This window comes from Panthera onca (genome assembly GCF_046562875.1).
Source record: "Panthera onca isolate mPanOnc1 chromosome E1 unlocalized genomic scaffold, mPanOnc1 haplotype 2 h2.Chr16_ul_1, whole genome shotgun sequence".
NCBI classification, from domain to species: domain Eukaryota; kingdom Metazoa; phylum Chordata; class Mammalia; order Carnivora; family Felidae; genus Panthera; species Panthera onca.
This window is the reverse complement of record NW_027675808.1, coordinates 1,142,991-1,162,955: the sequence shown is the minus strand read 5'-3', so window position 1 is coordinate 1,162,955 and position 19,965 is coordinate 1,142,991. Positions and strand designations below refer to the sequence as shown.

At 36.3% G+C, this 19,965-nt stretch overlaps 2 protein-coding genes across 2 annotated transcripts in view; one reads left to right on the top strand and one right to left on the bottom strand.

The window, feature by feature from the left end:
- The window catches only part of LOC144615267 (leucine-rich repeat-containing protein 37A2-like), a 344,316-nt gene that overhangs the window by 126,244 nt on the left and 198,107 nt on the right, over positions 1-19,965 (top strand). The gene's annotated exons all lie outside the window — the stretch shown is intronic.
- Positions 316-11,935, bottom strand: LOC145715115 (uncharacterized). Its single transcript, XM_081794710.1, has 6 exons — positions 11,893-11,935; positions 9,756-9,896; positions 5,723-5,794; positions 4,692-4,835; positions 4,152-4,223; positions 316-836 (listed from the first exon to the last, which is right to left on the bottom strand). The coding sequence occupies exons 1-6, from the start codon at positions 11,933-11,935 to the stop codon at positions 550-552; spliced, it is 759 nt and encodes a 252-aa protein (XP_081650836.1). The 3' UTR covers positions 316-549.

The window sequence follows — 19,965 nt, the reverse complement described above, 5'->3', positions numbered from 1 at the left end:
TATTTACTCGATTATCTGACACATTACATGACCCCTTACATATCAAAGACACTCAGGATCAGGTCTGTCCCATAGTCATACAGGCCAGGCACTGCCTAACGCTGAAGGGTGCTGTTTACAAGCACCCATAAGTTGTGCTGTACAGCGGCTCCAGTCAATATGATTAATGAAACAATGCTTAAACCCATTTAATAATGGGATAAAGAAAATACTTTTAGGAACTGAATTTAAATGAATAAAAGAACCACATAATAATTGGCAAAATTTGAAAATTATACCTTGTTTTCTCTGAAACCTCTTAGGATTCAATCAGTCTCCTCCCACAAATGTCTCCTGCAGAGGGGAGAAAGTCCTCCCTCAGTCTCTTCCTGGCTCAGAGCAGTTTCCCTTCAGCACAGCTTTCACAGAGAATGACCTTGCCTTCCCTGAAGATGCTAAAAACATACACACAGATACACTCTGATGGAATCAACACAGGATACTTCATGGGTCATAAAAAATCTTATTAATCTTATTCAAAGATTTTTCTGTCAAGATAAATCTATGATCTCAGTAGACACGCTCTCTTAGAGTACTTTTTCCATTAGGATAATAAAGAAAAAAATTATTGGGGAGTGATGAATGGAGGATAGGGAAGGGGAATGGAAAATTTGCTATCACTTTATTTGGAAAGTCAACGTAGTTATATATACCATCAACATCAAGCGTTTTCACTAACATCTGGTGTTCTTCAGGCTTTACAGAAACACTGAGGTCATCAAAAGCATCTTTCAAGTCACCAATCTGAATTCTGTTGCAGTTCATCAAGTTGACAGTTTGGAGGGCAGTACATAAACCTGAAAACACAGGGGGATTCTATAGGTCATATATTTCAATTAATATTATCATTATGATTCCAAAATTAATAAGCCAAACATCCCTTTATTCCAAGCATATTTCCCTGAGATGTTCAGTTATTTTTGTCTCAAACTAAAAAAACTAAGATGACTCAGTTTTGTTTTTGTTTTTTAACTTAACTGCCTTACCAATGAGTTACACAAATCATCATACGCTCAAGGTATCAGCTTCTCAAAAGTTAAAATAGGCCATTGCATCTTTTAGGGAAATGTTTCATTGTATATGCATGAGACAGAATTTGGGGCTTACTTCTGTCTATATGAAATAGCCCAAATTTCAGAGTATAAAAATATTAGTCCTGAATTTTCTTCTGCTTATTTTGCTACTGCTTTCATTTTTTGCATATTCTTCATAACTTTCACTCTATTATTAGAAGTCCGCCAAGGAGTGTGGGAGTATTAAGGTGCCCCATTCCCAGCTCTTATCTAAAACCTCTAGGGATTTTCCCTTCTAAATGGGGTCCTTAGGATTAGAGCCAAGCCTCTGTCTGCCTTTTCAATGACTCCCACAAATCATGGTACACTCAAGGTCACTGTTTGGATTATAATCTCTAGTTTATCTAAGAGAATATTTAAAAGGAGGCAAAGTACTGGTACTCAAAAGAATTGCAGGAAAGAGTTGTACTATTTAGTAAGACATTATTAGATAAGACATTTTCCAACAAATCCTAATTCATGAGTGCCTTATTTCTCCAATAAATCCCAGCAGGGTTTTTTTGTAGACATTACAAACTGATTCTAAAATCCACATGGCAGTGTAAAAGTCCTAGAATAGTCAAAACAACTTTTTTTTTTACATTTTTTTAATGTTTATTTTTGAGAGAGAGAGAGCGCGAGAGAGCGAGCGAGCAAGCAGGGGAGGGGCAGGGAGAGAGGGAGACACAGAATCCGAAGCAGGCTCCAGGCTCTGAGCTGTCAGCACAGAGCCTGACATGGGGCTCAAACCCACGAACCATGAGATCATGACCTGAGCTGAAGTCGGACGTTCAACTGACTGAACCACCCAGGTGCCCCAGTCAAAACAACTTTTTAAAAGTAGAACAAAGTTAGAGGGCCAATACTACCTGAATGGTTTCAATGTTTATTGCAAAGCAACAGGAGTCAGACAATGTGGTTTGTGTAAAAACTGACAAAGATTAATAGAACAGAAGAGAGAATCCAGGAAATAAATATATATGTATATTTATATGATTTGTTACAAAACTACAAAGGAATTTCCGTATAGAAAGTATAGAGAAAATACAATCTTTTCAACAGTGGTGCTGGAACAAATGAAGGTCCATATGCAAAAACAAAACAAAACAAAAAGGAACTCTGATCCATACTTTATTCCACATATAAAGATTAACTCAAAATAGATCACAGAGCTAAAATACAAAACCAGAGGTGCCAGGGTGGCTCAGTAAGTTAAGCATCCGACTTCAGCTCAGGTCATGATCTCCCCGTGAGTTTGAGCCCGCCTCAGGCTCTGTGCTGATAGCTCAGAGCCTGGAGTCTTGCTTTGGATTCTGTCGCCCTCTCTCTCTGCCCCTCCCCCACTTGTGCTTTTTCTCTCTCTCTCTCTCTCTCTCTCTCTCTCTCTCTCAAAAATAAATAAAAATATTAAAAAAATATTTTTTAATGCAAAACCAAAACCCATAATACTTTTAGAAGAAAATATAATAAAACATTTGTAACCTTGGGTGAGGCAAAGATTTCATACATGTGACACCAAAAGCACAATATATAAAAGAAAAAAAAAACTAATTAACTGGACTTCATCAAAATTAAAACTAATGCTCTTGACACTTAAGAAAATGAAGACACTCAGAGAAAAATGTGCTCAGTAGAAGACTCGGAGAAAATATTTGCTAAGTATATATCTCATAAAGGACATGTATCCAGAATACAAACAGAAATACAAAAAAACCCATCCAACTTTATTTTTTTTTATTTTTTTTTAACGTTTATTTATTTTTGAGACAGAGAGAGACAGAGCATGAACAGGGAAGGGTCAGAGAGAGAGAGGGAGACACAGAATCCGAAACAGGCTCCAGGTTCTGAGCTGTCAGCACAGAGCCTGACGCAGGGCTTGAACTCACGAACCGTGAGATCATGACCTGAGCCGAGTCGGACGCTTAACCGACTGAGCCACCCAAGCGCCCCAAAACCCATCCAACTTTTTAATTTTTTTTTAACGTTTATTTATTTTTGAGACAGAGAGAGACAGAGCATGAACGGGGGAGGGGCAGAGAGAGAGGGAGACACAGAACTGGAAGCAGGCTCCAGGCTCCGAGCCATCAGCCCAGAGCCCAACGCAGGGCTCGAACTCACGGACCGTGAGATCATGACCTGAGCTGAAGTCAGACGCTTAATTGACTGAGCCACCCAGGCGCCCCCCCATCCAACATTAAAAAAGATCTGTACAGACACTTTATAAAGATACACAGATGACAAATAAGCACATGAGAAGATGCTCAACATCATTAATCAGTGAGGAAACACAAATTAAAACCACAATGAGATACTACTACACACTTATTAGAATGATTAAAATTAAAAAGACTGACTCCACCAAGCACTCCCAAGGATATGGAGGAATTGGACCTCTTCATACACTGCTGGTGGAAATGTAAAATGGTGTGGCCACTCTGGAAACCAGTTGGCAGTTTCTTAAAAAGTGAAACATACACCTACCATGTGAACCAGCCAATCTTTGGTAACTACTCAAGAGAAAGGAAAGCATATATTCATACGATGAATATTGTTGTACACAACTGTTCATAACAGCTTTATTTATAAGAGCCCCAAACTGGAAATAGCCTAACGAGCCGCACCAGGTAAGTAGATAAACTTCAGTGTATCAGCAAAATGGAGTGCTATGCCAGTAATAAATGACAATGAACTGCTGATACATCCTACGTGGATGAATCTCAAAATAATTATGCTGAATGAAAGCATCTAGCAAAAAAGAATATACCCATTTTATAAAAGTCTGGTAAATGCCAATGGATCTATACTGGCAAAAAGCAGATCAGTCGTTGCCTACGGATGAGGAAGAGGATGGGAAAAAGGCAGGAGAGATTACAAAGGAGCATGAGGCAGTTTTGCAGGTCAGGGATGTGTTCATTACCTTGATTGTGATGACAGATTTATAGGTGTGTGCATATGTCAAACTGTGTACTTTTAATTATAAAAATATACAGCTTTTGAATATCATTTATAGCTCACAATACTGTTTAATAATAACAAAAGGCAATGGGAAATATGACCCACCTTCAAATTCAGGAGCTGGCTTATTTGTGTTCAAAGCCTCCAAACTTTGTTTGAGACTTACTTCACTATTTTCTAAAAAGTAAAGTATAAGGATTATAAAATGGCAAGGTGTCAATATTAATAATCATCATTAAAATAACCATGACAGGGAATGGTGTGTGTGTGTGTGGGGGGGGGGGTGGGGGGGGGAGGGGACAAATTTTGTTAATGTCTGAAAATTAGCCAGATAAAAACTAATCAATTTAAAATAATTTTACCACGAATCTATTCCCTTAAAACAAGAAAAAATTCTAACGGTATTATTTGTCTTAATTAAATATTGATGTATACATTTTACAAATGTGATGCCAGACAGAGGGTGACTCTTAAAAATATTTCCAAGAGTAAAAAAATATTAATTTTAATTTGTTCTCAGTATGCCTACATTCTCATTATGTTTCTAAGACCTAGTTTATCTAAAACATACATATATAAAACATATCCCAAGCACACAGTAAAACTAGGACTTCAACAGAGATTGTTCTTTTAAAAAGGACTCACCATCAATAGATGCTTGACCCAGAATTTCCTGGAACGTCTTGTTGCTTAATAGAATTCTAGCCTTCCGGAGTTGGGACCTCAGCTCATTTATAGGCATCTTATCATTTCTGATCTTATCAAGAGTTGTAATCTCTTTAAATAAATCTGTAAACATGTCAAGAATAGAGAAGTGATGAGGAAGTTGAGGCAAAGCCCTTTTTTAGACTTAACACCCTAACCTGCACAGAGTAGATGCATTACAAAAGGAATTCTGAGTTAGAGGGCTTTCAAAACATGTCAGTGGGCTCTGTTTTCAGAAGTCACTTAAACAATAAGCAAAATTTAACATACCCCTAGCCAGCTAAAAGTTGAGTTTCTGCAACATTTTGTAGAAGTTTGCTTTTATTTATTAACTATTTCTCCTCAAAGGTTTTTCTACTACATGCTCCAGTCTTTCATAGACTGTAAAGCATTTCAAGAACAGCTTGATAATAAATAGCTCTTAGAATGAAGTCAAATATCAAAAATAGAACCCAGCTAGTTGGCAAAAGGAAAACTGAAAAATATAAATCTGTTATACTCTGAAAAACAGTCACACCCTCTCCTAGGCATTAGAAAGCCTCTCTTTCTTGCTAGCCTACCTACTAGTATTACATGCAGTAAATCCTTTTTTTTTTTTTTTTTTGTACTTTTTTTTAACGTTTCACTATAGGTGAGAAAAAGAAGCATATGGAAATTATCGGAGGTGAGAGAAAATTGTATTAGATTCACCAGGGGAGAAAATGTGTACCTTATACTGGAGCATATACTGAGACAAACTATTTTGCTTTAAGAAAGCATATCCTAGGAATGTAATTCTAAATAATTCATTACAGTCAAAGCACAGATTAAATATGATAAGGAATAAGAAAGCAGATTATAACATCTTGATACAGCAAAGAAAACTTAAGGAATTAAAAATACAGGGGAAAACAAACTATATTTTAGAAAAAGAATACCATTGAATGATCTTAGAAATTTACTTTTAATTTTCATTCTTTTACTATACTTACTATTGAATGGTGTTGATGGTTTAGGTGAATTAATGAAAACATCAATTACATCTTTTAAGATCTTTTTACTTTCTGCAAAGTTAAGAAATAAAATGGAATTTAAATAGATTTTAAGCTCATTAAAGCAGGGATCTGGTATTGTTTCAATTTCATTCAGCTTTCAAACTTCTGTGACCATAATGCATGGTAAGAAATACACTTAGATTATGAGCATGTGCGTGTGCGCACACACACACACACGTACACACACACAAAAAGGGAATGCAAGGAAACACAATCTGGGAATTGCAAGGTACAGTTAGGATTCAGACCTCCCCATCCCCTGCCCCGAGGCAGGTCATAAGACACTCATGTGAGAGATGCCCTTGCTATACCCAGAGGGAGGGTGCATCCTTATCTCTGAAGACTGAGGGTTGGAGGGACACCAAGAGGAATCTGAACGAACAGACCTTACTAAGTTTCCCCTGGTTTACCACGCTCAGCTCATCTCATTTTGTCCTATCACAGTTTTCTACCACTTTCCACACTTCATCAAAGCTAACACCAAAACATTCAGCTTTAACAACTCCTTATGAATATTCCCCTTTCATGTAAAATTTATATTAACTTTGAATGCTTTTCTCTTGTTGATCTGTCTCTTGTTACAGAGCTCCAGCTGGGAACCTAGAAGGGCAGAAGGAAAAGATTGTTTTCCCACTCCTACAGAAGCCTGCTTCAGGGGTCATAGGCTGGTAGCCCACAGACTGAATATAGCTGAGAGTCAGTCATGTCCATTGTCCTAGGGAGTGGTGGGGTTTTCTTTCCATTTGAATTTAACTATCTTCATCTAGGACACATGCTCTCAAGTTACCTTACAGTCCACACCCCTTCCTTTTGTCTTACAGCCAACTCATTTTATTAATTTTGCATTACGTGCCTGGCTACCGCAGGCATTTGAGTTAGCGGACTCTGCAGAGCCTGATTCAAAAGTTACCCTTCTCTATTGAAGTCTATTGTAATTTATCTAAATGGCAAATATTGGAGCTATGGCACTATACCTTTTGAAGTGGCAGGATAATTTGACCCATCTTTCCTATTCGAAGCAGTTAGCTTGGCCTTAAATATTTCCTCACTCCTGAGATTTTTGTAGACTGAGAGTTTTGGTAGGGACTATGTTTGCAAAAACCTAGAATCATTGAAGAAAATATGCCAAATGCCTAAATAGAGAGGAAGAGTTTGTCTGGAGACAGAGACAGAAGGAAAGAGAGGGACAGGGAGGGGTTGAGAGACTAGAGGTTTGATGGGAAAGAGTGAGAATTACCCTGTGGGAGCTTCCCTTCACACAGATGCAGGATTACCACAGGCTCCAACAACAAAGCATCAGTAGAAACACAATGCAAGGAAGTTTTAAAAGCTCTTCCTCTGTCTCCCACATTATGGTGTGACTTTGGAATGGGAGAGGGTGCCAGTAATCAACCACCCTGCCCCCAGGGTCTGATTTAATTTAATTGAAAGAAAAAAATGATTTCAATTTCTGGTATTTAGTAGCCAGATATCTGGATCAGCCCTCCTACTAAAAACAACTAAAAATTCTAAATAAAATTATTGCTATAAAAAAAAAAATCTTGGGGCGCCTGGGTGGCTCAGTCGGTTAAGCGTCCGACTCCAGCTCAGGTCATGATCTCACAGTCCGTGAGTTCGAGCCCCGCGTCGGGCTCTGTGCCGACAGCTTGGAGTCTGGAGCCTGTTTCAGATTCTGTGTCTCCCTCTCTCTTTCTGACCCTCCCCGACTCATGCTCTGTCTCTCTCTGTCTCAAAAATAAATGTTAAAAAAAAAAATTTTTTAAAAATCTTGAATTCATCAATGTGTTGCCAAGAAAGTAAGAAATTCCCAGACCAAACAACTGATGAAAGGCTGTAATCCAGAAACACGGCGACTGTTTTTACCCAAAGAGTGTTTGCCAAAGACAAAACAAAACAAAATTGGATGAATTTTAGTTTGTAGTTTCAAAGGCTCAGACAAAGCCTAAGTTCCTCCCAAAGTGGAGGGGAACGTGGGGTGGTTATCCTCAATTTACAAAAATGTTTCTCTAGATTTCAAGACCCAGAAAAAAATATCAAGAATAAGAAAACGTTCCTCCTTTATAGATAATTTGACTTTTCTCTCTAGCTACCTTTAAGATTTTTCTTTCTCTTTGGTATGTCACAGTTTCATCATGATAACCCTATGTATGGATTTCCTTTCATCCTATGTGGGATTCACTGGAATTCTTGTATTGGTAGGTTTAGGTCTTTCTCATTCTGGAAAATTCTCAGCTATAGTTCTCCAAATATTTTCTCTGCAACCACTCTGTCTCTTCTCTCCTGTGTGGCTATATATCACATCTTTTCATTCTTTCTTTTTCTAGCTTTACTGAGATATAACTGACATGTAACATTATATTAGTTGTAACTAATATATAACGTAATCAGATACACATATATATTTCAAACTGATTGCCACAATAAGTAGACCTCTTCATTCTGCCTTCCTTTTAGCTTCTTCTTCTTCTTTTTTTTAATGTTTATTTATTTGGGGGAGAGAGAGAGAGTAGGAGATGTGCAGAGAGGGAGACAGAGGATCTGAAGAGGGCTCCATGTTTACAGCAGTGAGCCCAATGCAGGGCTCTAACTCACAAACCACAAGATCATGACCTGAGCAGAAATCTGATACTCAATCAACTGAGCCACCCCAGCGCCACTAACCTCTTTCCTATATTCCAACTCTGTCTTTCTATGCTGCATTCTGTATAATTTCTTCAAACTCCTTTGCACTTCATATTTCTCTCTTCACCTATGTTTAATCTGCTAATATTGTTGTCTGCTAATTAATTTTAATTATTATATTTTTAATTTCTTTAAGTCCTGTTTCTTTCTTTTCAAATTTTAGTTTCCCTTACATGTTTTCAAATTTATCTTTTTTTAGAAGAGTACAGAAAGAGTGAAATTAAAAGAATAGAAAATACATATATATCCAAAAATATACTGTATTGCATATTCGCAGGTTGCTCAGAGAGTAAATCTTAAAATTTCTCAACATAAGAAAAAAACCCCTTTTTAACTATGCATGGTGACGTGTTAACTAGATCTATCGTTGTGATCATTTCATTCTATATGTGAAATATATATACAAAATGTCACAAAATCAATGGTAGAGAAGAAAATGATACAGATGAAAACATAAATTGAGGAAACAATAAACACGATAGAGAGGATCAGAAAGCCAGGAATTAGTTAAGAGTTATTAAAATTGACAAACCGCTAGCATAAATGACCTAAAAAGAAAAAAGATGGGGCGCCTGGGTGGCTCAGTAGTCAAGCGTCTGACTTCGGCTCAGGTCATAATCTCGTGGTCCATGAGTTTGAGCCCCGTGTCAGGCTCTGTGCTGACACCTTAGAGCCTGGAGCCTGCTTCAGACTCTGTGTTCCCTCTCTCTGACCCTCCTCCACTCTCTCTCCCTCAAAAATAAATAAAAACATTTTTAAAAATCTTTAAAAAAGAAGTATCTGATTTTATTTATTTTTTAAAATGTTTGAAACATCTTTTTAAACATTTTTAATGGTTATTTATTTATGTTTGGAGGAAGAGAGAGAGGGAGAGAACAGGGGAAGGGCAGAGAGCAGAGAGAGAGAGAATCCCAGGCAGGCTCCGTCCGTCAGTGCAGAGCACTGTGAGATCGTGATCTCAAACCGTGAGATCATGACCTGAGCCAAAATCATGAGTTGGACGCTTAACTGACTGAGCTACCCAGGCACCCCAAGAAGTATCTGATTTTAAAACCTGGATAAAAACAGTACTTGTTTCTACTAGTCTTCTCCAAATAAAGAAGAGTATCCACACACTTTCCAAAAGGGTTACAACAATTCTCAGTAACCAGTTTATAAACATAGCAGTCCCATAACAATCTTCCTAAACCTATGGTATTAGTATTCTTAAAAAAAAAAAAAAAAAAATGAGCCAGCATGAACACGTATAGTCTAAACAGGAAAACTGAGAGGTAACTCAAGAACTCACCATCTGTTTCAGAGTTCAGTAACACCTCAGGTTTTTCTTCATTTAAAGGTTTCTCCAGGCCCTCCAACGCAGATAAAAGGTCTGTAACTTCAACTTTCCTATCAAAGACACTATTAACAACGTTACATGCATCTTCTATTCCTAAACAGAGACATGACAAAATACAAAGATATCTAGTTGGTCAGTCTATCCAGAGAAGCACATAACAACTTGATTTGGGTGAGATGTATTCATTTTCTAGAATACCCAGTCTTGAGAGATTTTGCCTCTCTGAAATATTCTCCAAACTGAAAGCTCTACAACATTTATAGGTTTACAATGCTTATATCAGAAAACAAGACACACTGAAATAGTTTACCTTACTAGTTCAACACAGGAAGGTAAACAAAACAACAAAATACCAAAATTATCTCTAAGAAAATAGTGCCATGATGGGGAAACAAAAGGGGGCACTTGGGTGGCTCAGTCAGTTAAGTGTCTGACTTTGGCTCAGGTCTTGATCTCACGGTTTGTGAGCTCGAGCCCCACATCAGGCTCTGTGCTGTCAGCGCAGAGCCAGCTTCAGATCTTCTGGCACTCTCTCTCTCTGCCCCTTCCCTACTCATGCTCGCTCACTCTCTCTCTCTCAAAAATAAATAAACAAACATTTAAAAAAAGGCAGCCCTTTCTGTCTTTATCTAAACATTTGGAAAGAATGACAGTGTTGTTGATGACATGCCAATAATTTGTTGCTTTACTAACTCAAGTGTTATTCATTTATATCTTTTAATCTCCCTTGTATCCAAGTTACAACTGTCTTCTTTATTATGTCCTCCCTATTTTTTCCCCTTCATCATACTTCCTAAAGAGTTCTTTATTAGTCTTTTGAAAGAACCAACTTTTGGTTATATGGATAAGTGCGTGTGTGTGTGTGTGTGTGTGTGTTCTATTTCACTAACTTCAACTTTCCACTTTGTTAGCTCCTGACTAGCACTTTTCAGGGGGATTGTACTGCTCTTTTGTTGTTTATGCTGCTGGTTAGCTCTGTAAACTGAACGTTTAAGATAAATTGTTCTGGAGGCGCCTGGGTGTCTCAGTCGGTTAAGCGTCCCACTCTTCATTTTGGCCCAGGTCATGATCATGTCAGCTGCGCTGACAGCAAGGAGCCTGCTTGGGATTCTGTCCTTCTCTCTCTCTGCTCTTCCCCCCCGTCATATGCACTCTCTCTCCAAAAATAAATAAACTTAAAAAAAGATAAATTATTTTTGATATTTCTTGTTTTCTAATAAAAGCATTTAATGCTATAAAATATCCTGTAAGATTGTTTTGGTCACACTCTACACGATTTGATACATAGTGCTTTCACTGTCATCATTTCTAAAATCTTTCAGGTTTCTTTTATTCTTCCACCAAGGAATTACTTACAAGGCAATTTGTTTTTCATCTTAAAAGCAACACTTTTCCTTTCTTTCACAAATAATTTTAATGTCACAACATCATGGTCAGACTATGTGGTCTGAATGACTTCTGATTTTCAGAATTCACTGAAATTTTTATTTGTGGCTTAAATACATCATCTATTTTTGTGGATATTCCATAAGTATTTGAAAAGAATGTGTATGTTTTTAGCATACAGAGTACTCTAATCTGTTTCTGAAGTCAACTTTGTTAATATTGTCACTTCAATCTCAATCTCTTTCTCAATTTCTTTCAATCCGTCTATTTCAATCTTATCTATTTAGAATTCAGTGTTTACCTGGAAATAGATATAAATATGGTTGTGTTTTATGGGCATTAGTAGAAATCCAACTTATATAAAGCATTCTTTGTTATACACGTATTCCATTTTTTCCTTTCTTCATGGAACCGTATTATTACTGAGGTCTCTCTCTGGTGCAAATGTAAATCTAGTTTACTGTTATGACGTGTATGTATGGACCATATTTTATTCAACCATTTCCCAAATCATGGACTCATAGATTGTTTTCATTTCTTCCCTCCCATAATGTTGCAGGGAGCATCCCTGTACATGTCTCTACAAGAAACTTCTCTGGGCTATTTATCTGACAATAGAATTATTGGATCATAAGAAATATGCATACTGAATTTGACAAGTACTGCTAGATTGCAATCTGGAATGCTGTACCATTTTACCTACTCACTAGCAATTTGTGAGTATTGCCAACTCTCTTCATACACATATTTAGCTATGTGGGTTTCTCCTCCTGTATACTAAGTCTTATATCCTTACTTATTTTTCCAATTGATTTCTTTCTTTCTACTGTTGATTTGCAGAATTCCCTTATATTTGAGATATTAATTTTTTGTTAGTTATCTTGTAATTATCTTCTTCCAGTCTGTTACATGTTTTAGAGTCCTTCATTTACCAGAAATCCTTAATTTTGATGTGATCAAATCCTTTTTTACCCCATGGTTGTGCTTTTGGGGAGTAACATCTTTAAGAAGGCATCCATAACCACAAGGCACAATAGTTTTTCTTGCATTTTCTTCCAACAGCTTTATAGTTTAATCTTTGAGATCCATTTTAACATTCATTTGATTCTTTGAAGGTTATTTTTGTATATGGTATGACATAGGGATTCTACTTCATTTTCTCTGCATTGTAAGGCAATTTTCTCAAATCAGAAGCTAAATAATACATCTTTTCCCCCACTAACTGATGATGTCATTTCTATCACATTCCGAGTTCCCATTAATAGAAGTCTCTACTGGGTTCCATATTGTGATGCACTGGTCTATTTTCACAGGTCTATATTAAAACAGCATTATGCTATGTACTAACATGTGACAAAGCAAGATCTTTATCTTTTTTTTTCCCAAAAGGGTCTTAGCTATTCATAGATCTATAATCTTCTATAATGAATATAGCATTAATTTGTCAAGGTTCCCACCAAACTTATCCTGAGATAGTGAGTGGAACTGCATTCCAAGTACAGATTATTTAGAGAGAATCCACTTATTTCAATACTTCTTTTAAAACCCCAGTTTTAGGACTACAGTTCTCAATCTCAATGTCTGTGGTCCAAGGCTGTTTTAGTGTCCCCATGATAGAACTGTGCTGAAATTTCAAAACAAACCGAAAAAAGTTAAGCATTTAGCCAATGTTTTTCACAAGGAGATAGAGAGCAAATGTAAAAAAATATATATATGAAGAAATAAACAAGAAAGATAAGAATACAGAGGGGAAAAGTCATTAGATGTGATTTAAAAAAGCAAACCTGTTACTTTGATTATAAGATGGATAACCCCATCAGCATTAGTGAGGACAAAAGAAAGAATATAGCAATAAAACACATGACAAGGAAGAAAGAGAGACAACAGAAATTTTTTTAAATAATTCAAGAATATTACAGTATGGAAAATATGCATCTATGTGTGAAAACCTAGAGTTTACAACATGAACTGAGTTTAAATGAGAAAATGCATAAAAGGGGGGTTTGGTAGAGTATATATAAAGTCTATATACACACATACCTATACATACACCAACCCCCAAAAATGAAGTTTCTGTTCATATGCATTTTGAATTTCATACTTACTGTGGCACTCGATAAATTCATCACTGTTGTTCAATTCTCTGATGAAATCCTTAAAACTCACCACTTCATCTTTTTTTAAAAAAGAAAAAAAGAAAGAATTTAGGTATTATTGTAAAAAGGACCATTTGATGTTATAACACCAGAGCTATAAACACAAAAATAATGGAGAGGACTGGTAATCCTATTGTGACACATGTGATATGCAGAATAGACCTAAAATAAAGCTGTCAGAGATGCACTTTGAACATCAATTCCTCTGATAAAAACCCGTAAATTGATAGACAAGAAACAACTTTTAATTTCTCTTTTAAAAGATATATGGCAGTATATTTCCTTTGGCATTTAGAGTGAAACTTCTGAAATATGCAAAATTTGTTATTTTAAATTGAAATAATTACTCACCGTTAGGATTAGTGTTATCCAAAGTCTCCTTTATTTTATCATCTGTTAGATAGATTCCAATGGCATTTAAATTTTGCTGAAGTACAGGAATGTCTTTAAGTTCATTTTTGTAAATGTTGATGTTGTAAAATTGATTTTTATTTCCTGGGAAGAGATAATCACCTTCAGTTAGAAAGGAATTTTCATGTTTCTCCTTTATATTTTAATTTTTTTTAATGTTTATTTATTTTTGACAGAGAGAGAGAGAAAGACAGAGCATGAGCTGGAGAGGGGCAGAGACAGAGGGAGACACAGAATCTGAAGCAGGCTCCAGGCTCTGAGCTGTCAGCACAGAGCCTGACACGGGGCTCGAACTCACAGACCGCGAGATCATGACCTGAGTTGAAGTCAGACGCTCAACCGACTGAGCCACCCAGACACCCGTCTCCTTTATATTTAAAAAAAAGTGGGGAAAAAAATCTCCCAAGATATAAAATTATACTTAAGAGAAAAGGCAGTATTTGTATTTATTTATGTACCTACAATAATTTAAAATAGGTGACAATAGGTACACAGAAATGTATAAATATAAGTAAGGAAACTGGGGGAAAGAAACAGAAGAGCAGCAAAAATAAGACAAAAGAGAGCAACAGACAAAGTACATTTCATAAGGTCATATACATTAAATTTTGCAACAATATCAAATGTGCATGCATCTAACAAGAGCCTTCCAAATATAGCAAAAACTTGCAGAATTAAAGGGAGGAATGCATGAACCCATAATCAGAACTGCAGATTTGAAAATCTTGCACTTAGTAATTAATAGAACAACTAGAATAAACATCAGGAAGAATTAAGGGCGCCTGGGTGGCTCAGTCAGTTAAGTGTCTGACTTTGGCTTAGGTCACGATCTCACAGTTCATGAGTTAGAGCCCTGTGTTGGGCTCTGTGCTGACAGCTCAGAGCCTGGAGCCTGCTTTGGATTCTGTGTTTCCCTCTCTCTCTGCCCTTCCCCTGCTCGTTCTCTCTCTCTCTCTCTCTCTCTCTCTCTCTCTCAAAAATAAATATTAAAACAAAAAAAATTTTAATGTTTAAAAAAAATCAGAAATTAGAATATCCAACAAAACTAGCAAACAATCTAACCAAATGATATTTATAGAACACTACCCAACAACTACAGAATATACATTCTTTCAAGTGCACATGGAATATTCACCTAGGTAGACCACATGCTAGTCTTTGAACCAAATCTTAATGAATTTAAAAGAATTTAAATTGTACGAAATAAATTCTCTGACCAAGGTGTATTACATTAGAAATCAGTAACAAGATCCCTAGCACATGTCCAAATATTTGGAAATTAAATAATATAGTTCTTTAATTTTTTTAATGTTGATTTATTTTTGAGAGACAGAGAGAGGCAGAGCGTGGGTGGGAGAGGGGCAGACAGAGAGGGAGACACAGAATCCGAAGCAGCTCCAGGCTCTGAGCTGTCAGCACAGAGCCCGACACGAGGCTCCGACCCAGGAACCATGAGATCATGACCTGAGCCGAAGTCGGACACTTAACCAACTGAGCCACCCAGGTGCCCCTAAATAGTACATTTCTAAATAACTCATGTTTCAAATGAGATATCACAAGGTAAATTAGAAAATATTTTAAATAAGTGATTATCAAATCACAACATATAAAATTTTGTGAGATGCTGTGAAAGTGCTCAGAGGGAAATTTGTAGTTTTAAATGCTGGAAAGGTATAAAATCAGTAGTACAAAAAGTAGTGGTATGAAATTCTTTTTTCTTAATGTTTATTTTTGAAAGAGAGAGAGAGCGCCCGCGAGCATGAGTAGGGGAGGGGCAGAGAGAGATGGAGACACAGAATCCAAGGCAGACTCCAGGCTGGCACGGGGCTTGAACTCACGAGCCGTGAGATCATGACCTGAGCCAAAGTCGGACGCCTAACCGACTAAGTCATGCAGGCACCCCTGAAACTCCTTTTTAAAAAATTCTTTTTTAGAATATAATATATTGTATAATATATTGTATAATACTCTACTGTACATAGAAACTAAAGTTTATTCAACCAACCTTCAATGTTTACACATTAAGTATTTTCATTCTTTTGCCATCTCAAATAATTCTGTAATGAATAATCTTATGTATCTATATTTTCACATTGTTGGAAGGTATCTTCAGGGAAAATTCCTAGAAGCAGGATTGCTGGGTCCAAAGGTAAAGGCATATGTAGTTTTGTTAGACATTGCCAAATTCCCTCCATTAGACTGGTAGCATGTTAAACGCCCACCAGCTATAGGTAAACGTCTTTTTCTCTACAACCTAACAGTTGTGAAGGTTTTCAATTTTTGCCAATCTAATGGGTGAGAAATTGTATGTCCATTTCAATTTGCATATTTCTTATTATGAGTAAAATCAAACATCTCTTAATATGTTCATAAGCCATTTAAGATCTTTTTTATGATTTATATATCCATGACTTTTGCCCATTTTTCTATTTTTCTTCTGTGATATACATTATAGTTTCTACCATATTGTTATTTGTTCTTTGACTTTACCTATGATATTGTATTAATAGATAAAATTGTTTTTTTAAAAAATTTTTTCCAAGATGGATGTCAGAGAGCTTACTGCCTATGTTTTTTCCTAGATTTTTTTTAAACGTTAAAAAAATTTTTTTAACATTTTTCATTTGTTTTTGTGAGACAGAGAGAGAGAGAGAGAGAGAGAGAGCGAGCATGAGCCGGGGAGGGGAGGAGAGAGAGGGAGACACAGAATCCGAAGCAGGCTCCAGGCTCCGAGCTGTCAGCACAGAGCCCGACGCCCACAGACCGCGAGATCATGACCTGAGCCAAGCCAGACACTTACCTGAGTCACCCAGGCGCTCCTCTTCCAGGAGTTTTATGGTTTCAGGTCTTACAAGAGCAAGTATTTAATCATAGTCTAAGATAGGAATCCAGTTTCATTCTTTTGCATGTGGTTGTCTAGTTTTCCCAACACCACTTATTGAAGAATCTGTCCTTTCCCCACTATATATTCTTGCCTCGTTTGTCATAAATGAATTGACCGTATATGCAAGGGTTTATTTCTGAGCTCTCTGTTCTGTTCCACTGATGTCTGTTTTTATGCCAATACCATAGAGTTTTGATTACTATACTTTTGTAATAAAGTTTGGAATCAGAAAGTATGATGGCTCCAGCTTTGTTCTTTCTCAAGATTGCTTTGGCTATCAGGGTTTTCTATGGCTCCATACAAATTTTAGGATTGTTTGTTCTAGGTGTGAAAAATGCCATTGGAATTTTGATAGGGATTGCATTGAGCCCGTATATCGCTTTGGGTAGTATGGACATTTTAACATTATTAATTCTTTGACTCCACAAGCATGGAATATCTTTCCATTCATTTGCATCATCTTCAATTTCTTTCTTCAATGTCTTATAGTTTTCAGTGTACAGGTCTTTCACCTCCTTGGTTAAATTTATTCTTAGGTATTTTATTCTTTTCAATGCAATTGTAATGGGATAGTTTTCTTAATTTCTTTCTGATAGTTTATTAGCAAATAGAAATGCAACTGGTTTTTCTATTTGATTTCATATGGTGCAACTTTACTGAATTTGTTTATTAGTTCTAACAGTTTTTTTTTAATAGGGCCTTTAGGGTTTTCTACATATAATATTGTGTTATCTGCAAATAGTAACAGTTTTATTTCTTTCTTTCCAATTTGGATGACTTTGTTTCCTTTTCTTGCCTAATTGTTCTCGGTAGGACTTCCAATACTATGAACACAAGTTGAGTAAAAGTAGTGAGAAAAATTACGGCATAGGGAATATAGTCAATAACACTGTAATAACATTTTATTGTGACAGATGATAACTACACTTATCATGGTGAGACGTGAGCAATACATAGAATTATTGAATCACTATGTTGTATGCCTGAAACTAATATAACATTTTATGTAAACTATATTTTAGTAAACAAAACAAAACAAAAAAACTGGCAAGAATAGGCATCCTTGTCTTGTTCCTGATCTTAGAAGAAAAGCTTTCAGATTTTCCCCATTGAGCATATATGTGGCCTTTCGTATATGGCCTTCATTAAGCTGAGGTATGTTTCTTCTGTACACACTTTGTTGAGAGGTTTTTTTTAATCATAAATGGATGTTATCTATCATAAATTGATGTTTGGCAGTTTCTATCAATTTAAATATATATCCCAGCAATCCCATTTCTAGGTATTCAACTAGGAGAAATGAAAATATATGTCCACACAAATACCTGTACATAAATATTTATAGCAGCTTCACTCATAATCACCAAAACCCAGGAAACTTCAATAGTTTATCAATTGGTAAATATACAAACATTACATTCATGTAATGGAATAATACTCATCAATAAAAATAAACACACTGCATGCAAAAAGTTGATGAATGTAAAGTATAATATGCTATGTGAAAGAAGCCAGACTCAAATGAGCTTCATATGTTATGATTCCATTTACATGACAACCTAGAAAAGGCAAAACTTTAGAGTCAAAGAATAGATCAGGGGTCACCAGGAATGAGGGTTAGCGAAATGGATGGACTACAAAAGGACACAAAGAAACTTCTGTGGTGATACAGTCTATGTGCTGTTTAGTAATGGTTACATGACATTATTTTTAAGAATTCAAAAAACAATATACCTAAAAAAAGGTGAATTTTACTACACGCAAGTTATACTGCAATAAATATAAATTTGCTCCTCAAAAATATAGTCAAGAGAGTAGTTGAGAATACATAAAAACAGAAAAGATAGGTATAAAATCCACTTTGCTAGGTTGGTCAAAAGTTTTAAAGTTGTCTTCTTTTTATTTTTCAAATTTTTATTCAAATTCTAGTTAGTCAACATATAGTGTACTATTGGTTTCAGTAGAATTTAGTGATTCATCACTTACATATGACACCCAGTGTTCAACGTAACAAATGCCCTCAATACCCATCATCCTTTTAGCCCATCCCCCGCCCACCTCCTTCCACCAACCCTCAGTTTGTTCACTATAGTTAAGACTCTTCATATGGTTTGCTTCTCTCTTTCCCCCACCTTCCCCTATGTTCATTCGTTTTGTTTCTTAAATTCCACATGTGTGAAATCATAGGTATTTGTCTTTCTCTGCCTGACTTATCTCACTTAGCATAATCCAGTCTGGTTCCATCCACATTGTTGCAAATGGCAAGATTTCATTCTTTTGATGGCTGAGTAATATTCCATTACATATACATATACATGCACCATAACTTCTTTATTCATTCATCAATCCATGGACATTTGGGTTTTTCCCATAATTTGGCAATTGTTGACAATGCTGCTATAAACATCAGGGTGCATGTGGCCCTTCAAATTAGTATTTGTATACCTTTTGTGTAAATACCTAGTAGTGAAACTGCTGGGTCATAGGGTAGTTCCATTTTTAACTTTTTGAGGAAACTCCATATTGTCTTCCACAGTGGCTGCACCAATTTGCATTCTAAAAATTATTTTCTCATTGTTTATAATATTCTAATAAATTCAGGTCAGATATACCTAGTGAATAATCTCAGAGAACAGTATATAATCTAATATTTTTCTAGCACTATCAAAGTAAAACCACCCATAACTTTGAGTTTGGGGTAAATTTAGCAGTCTTTGCCATATAATTCAAACACAAGTTATATAAACTAATACTGTATTGTTTTATCTTTAAAAAAATTTAATGTTTGTTTATTTTTGAGAAAGAGAGAGACAGGGAAACCGAGAGCGAGTGGGGGAGGAGCAGTGAGGGAGGGAGACACAGAATCCGAAGCAGGCTCCAGGCTCTGAGCTGTCAGCACAGACCCTGATGGGGGGCTCCAACTCACAGACCACAAGATCATGACCTGAGCCGAAGTCTGACGCTTAAACAACTGAGCCACCAAGGTGCCCCTATATTGTTTTATCTTTATATTGTTTCTTACTTACCTGTGCTTTATCTAATCCTGTGTGTTTTTTAAAAGATGTTTTAAAAAACATCTTTTTTTTGAAAACATCTTTGTTTGTTTGTTTGTTTACTATTTTAGGGAGAGAGAGAGCACAAGCTGGGGAGAAGGATGAAGGGAGAGAGGAAATCTTAAGCAGGCTTCATACTCAGCGCGAATGGATGCAGGTTGAGCCCATGACCCTGGAATCATGACCTGAGCCGAAGTCAAGAGTCAGTTGCTCAACCAACTGAGTGACACAGACGCCCCAATCCTGTGTTGTTTTAACATGAAAACCACTGC

Excerpts from the sequence above, each read along its gene's own strand:
- LOC145715115 (XM_081794710.1), bottom strand. The coding sequence starts at position 11,935 with ATGTGTATGAAGAGAGTTGGCAATACTCACAAATTGCTAGTGA. Across the intron at positions 9,897-11,892 it reads TACTCACAAATTGCTAGTGA|GAATAGAAGATGCATGTAAC; the intron begins GTAGGTAAAATG and ends GTCTCTGTTTAG. Across the intron at positions 4,836-5,722 it reads ACCATCAACACCATTCAATA|ATTTATTTAAAGAGATTACA; the intron begins GTAAGTATAGTA and ends ACATGTTTACAG.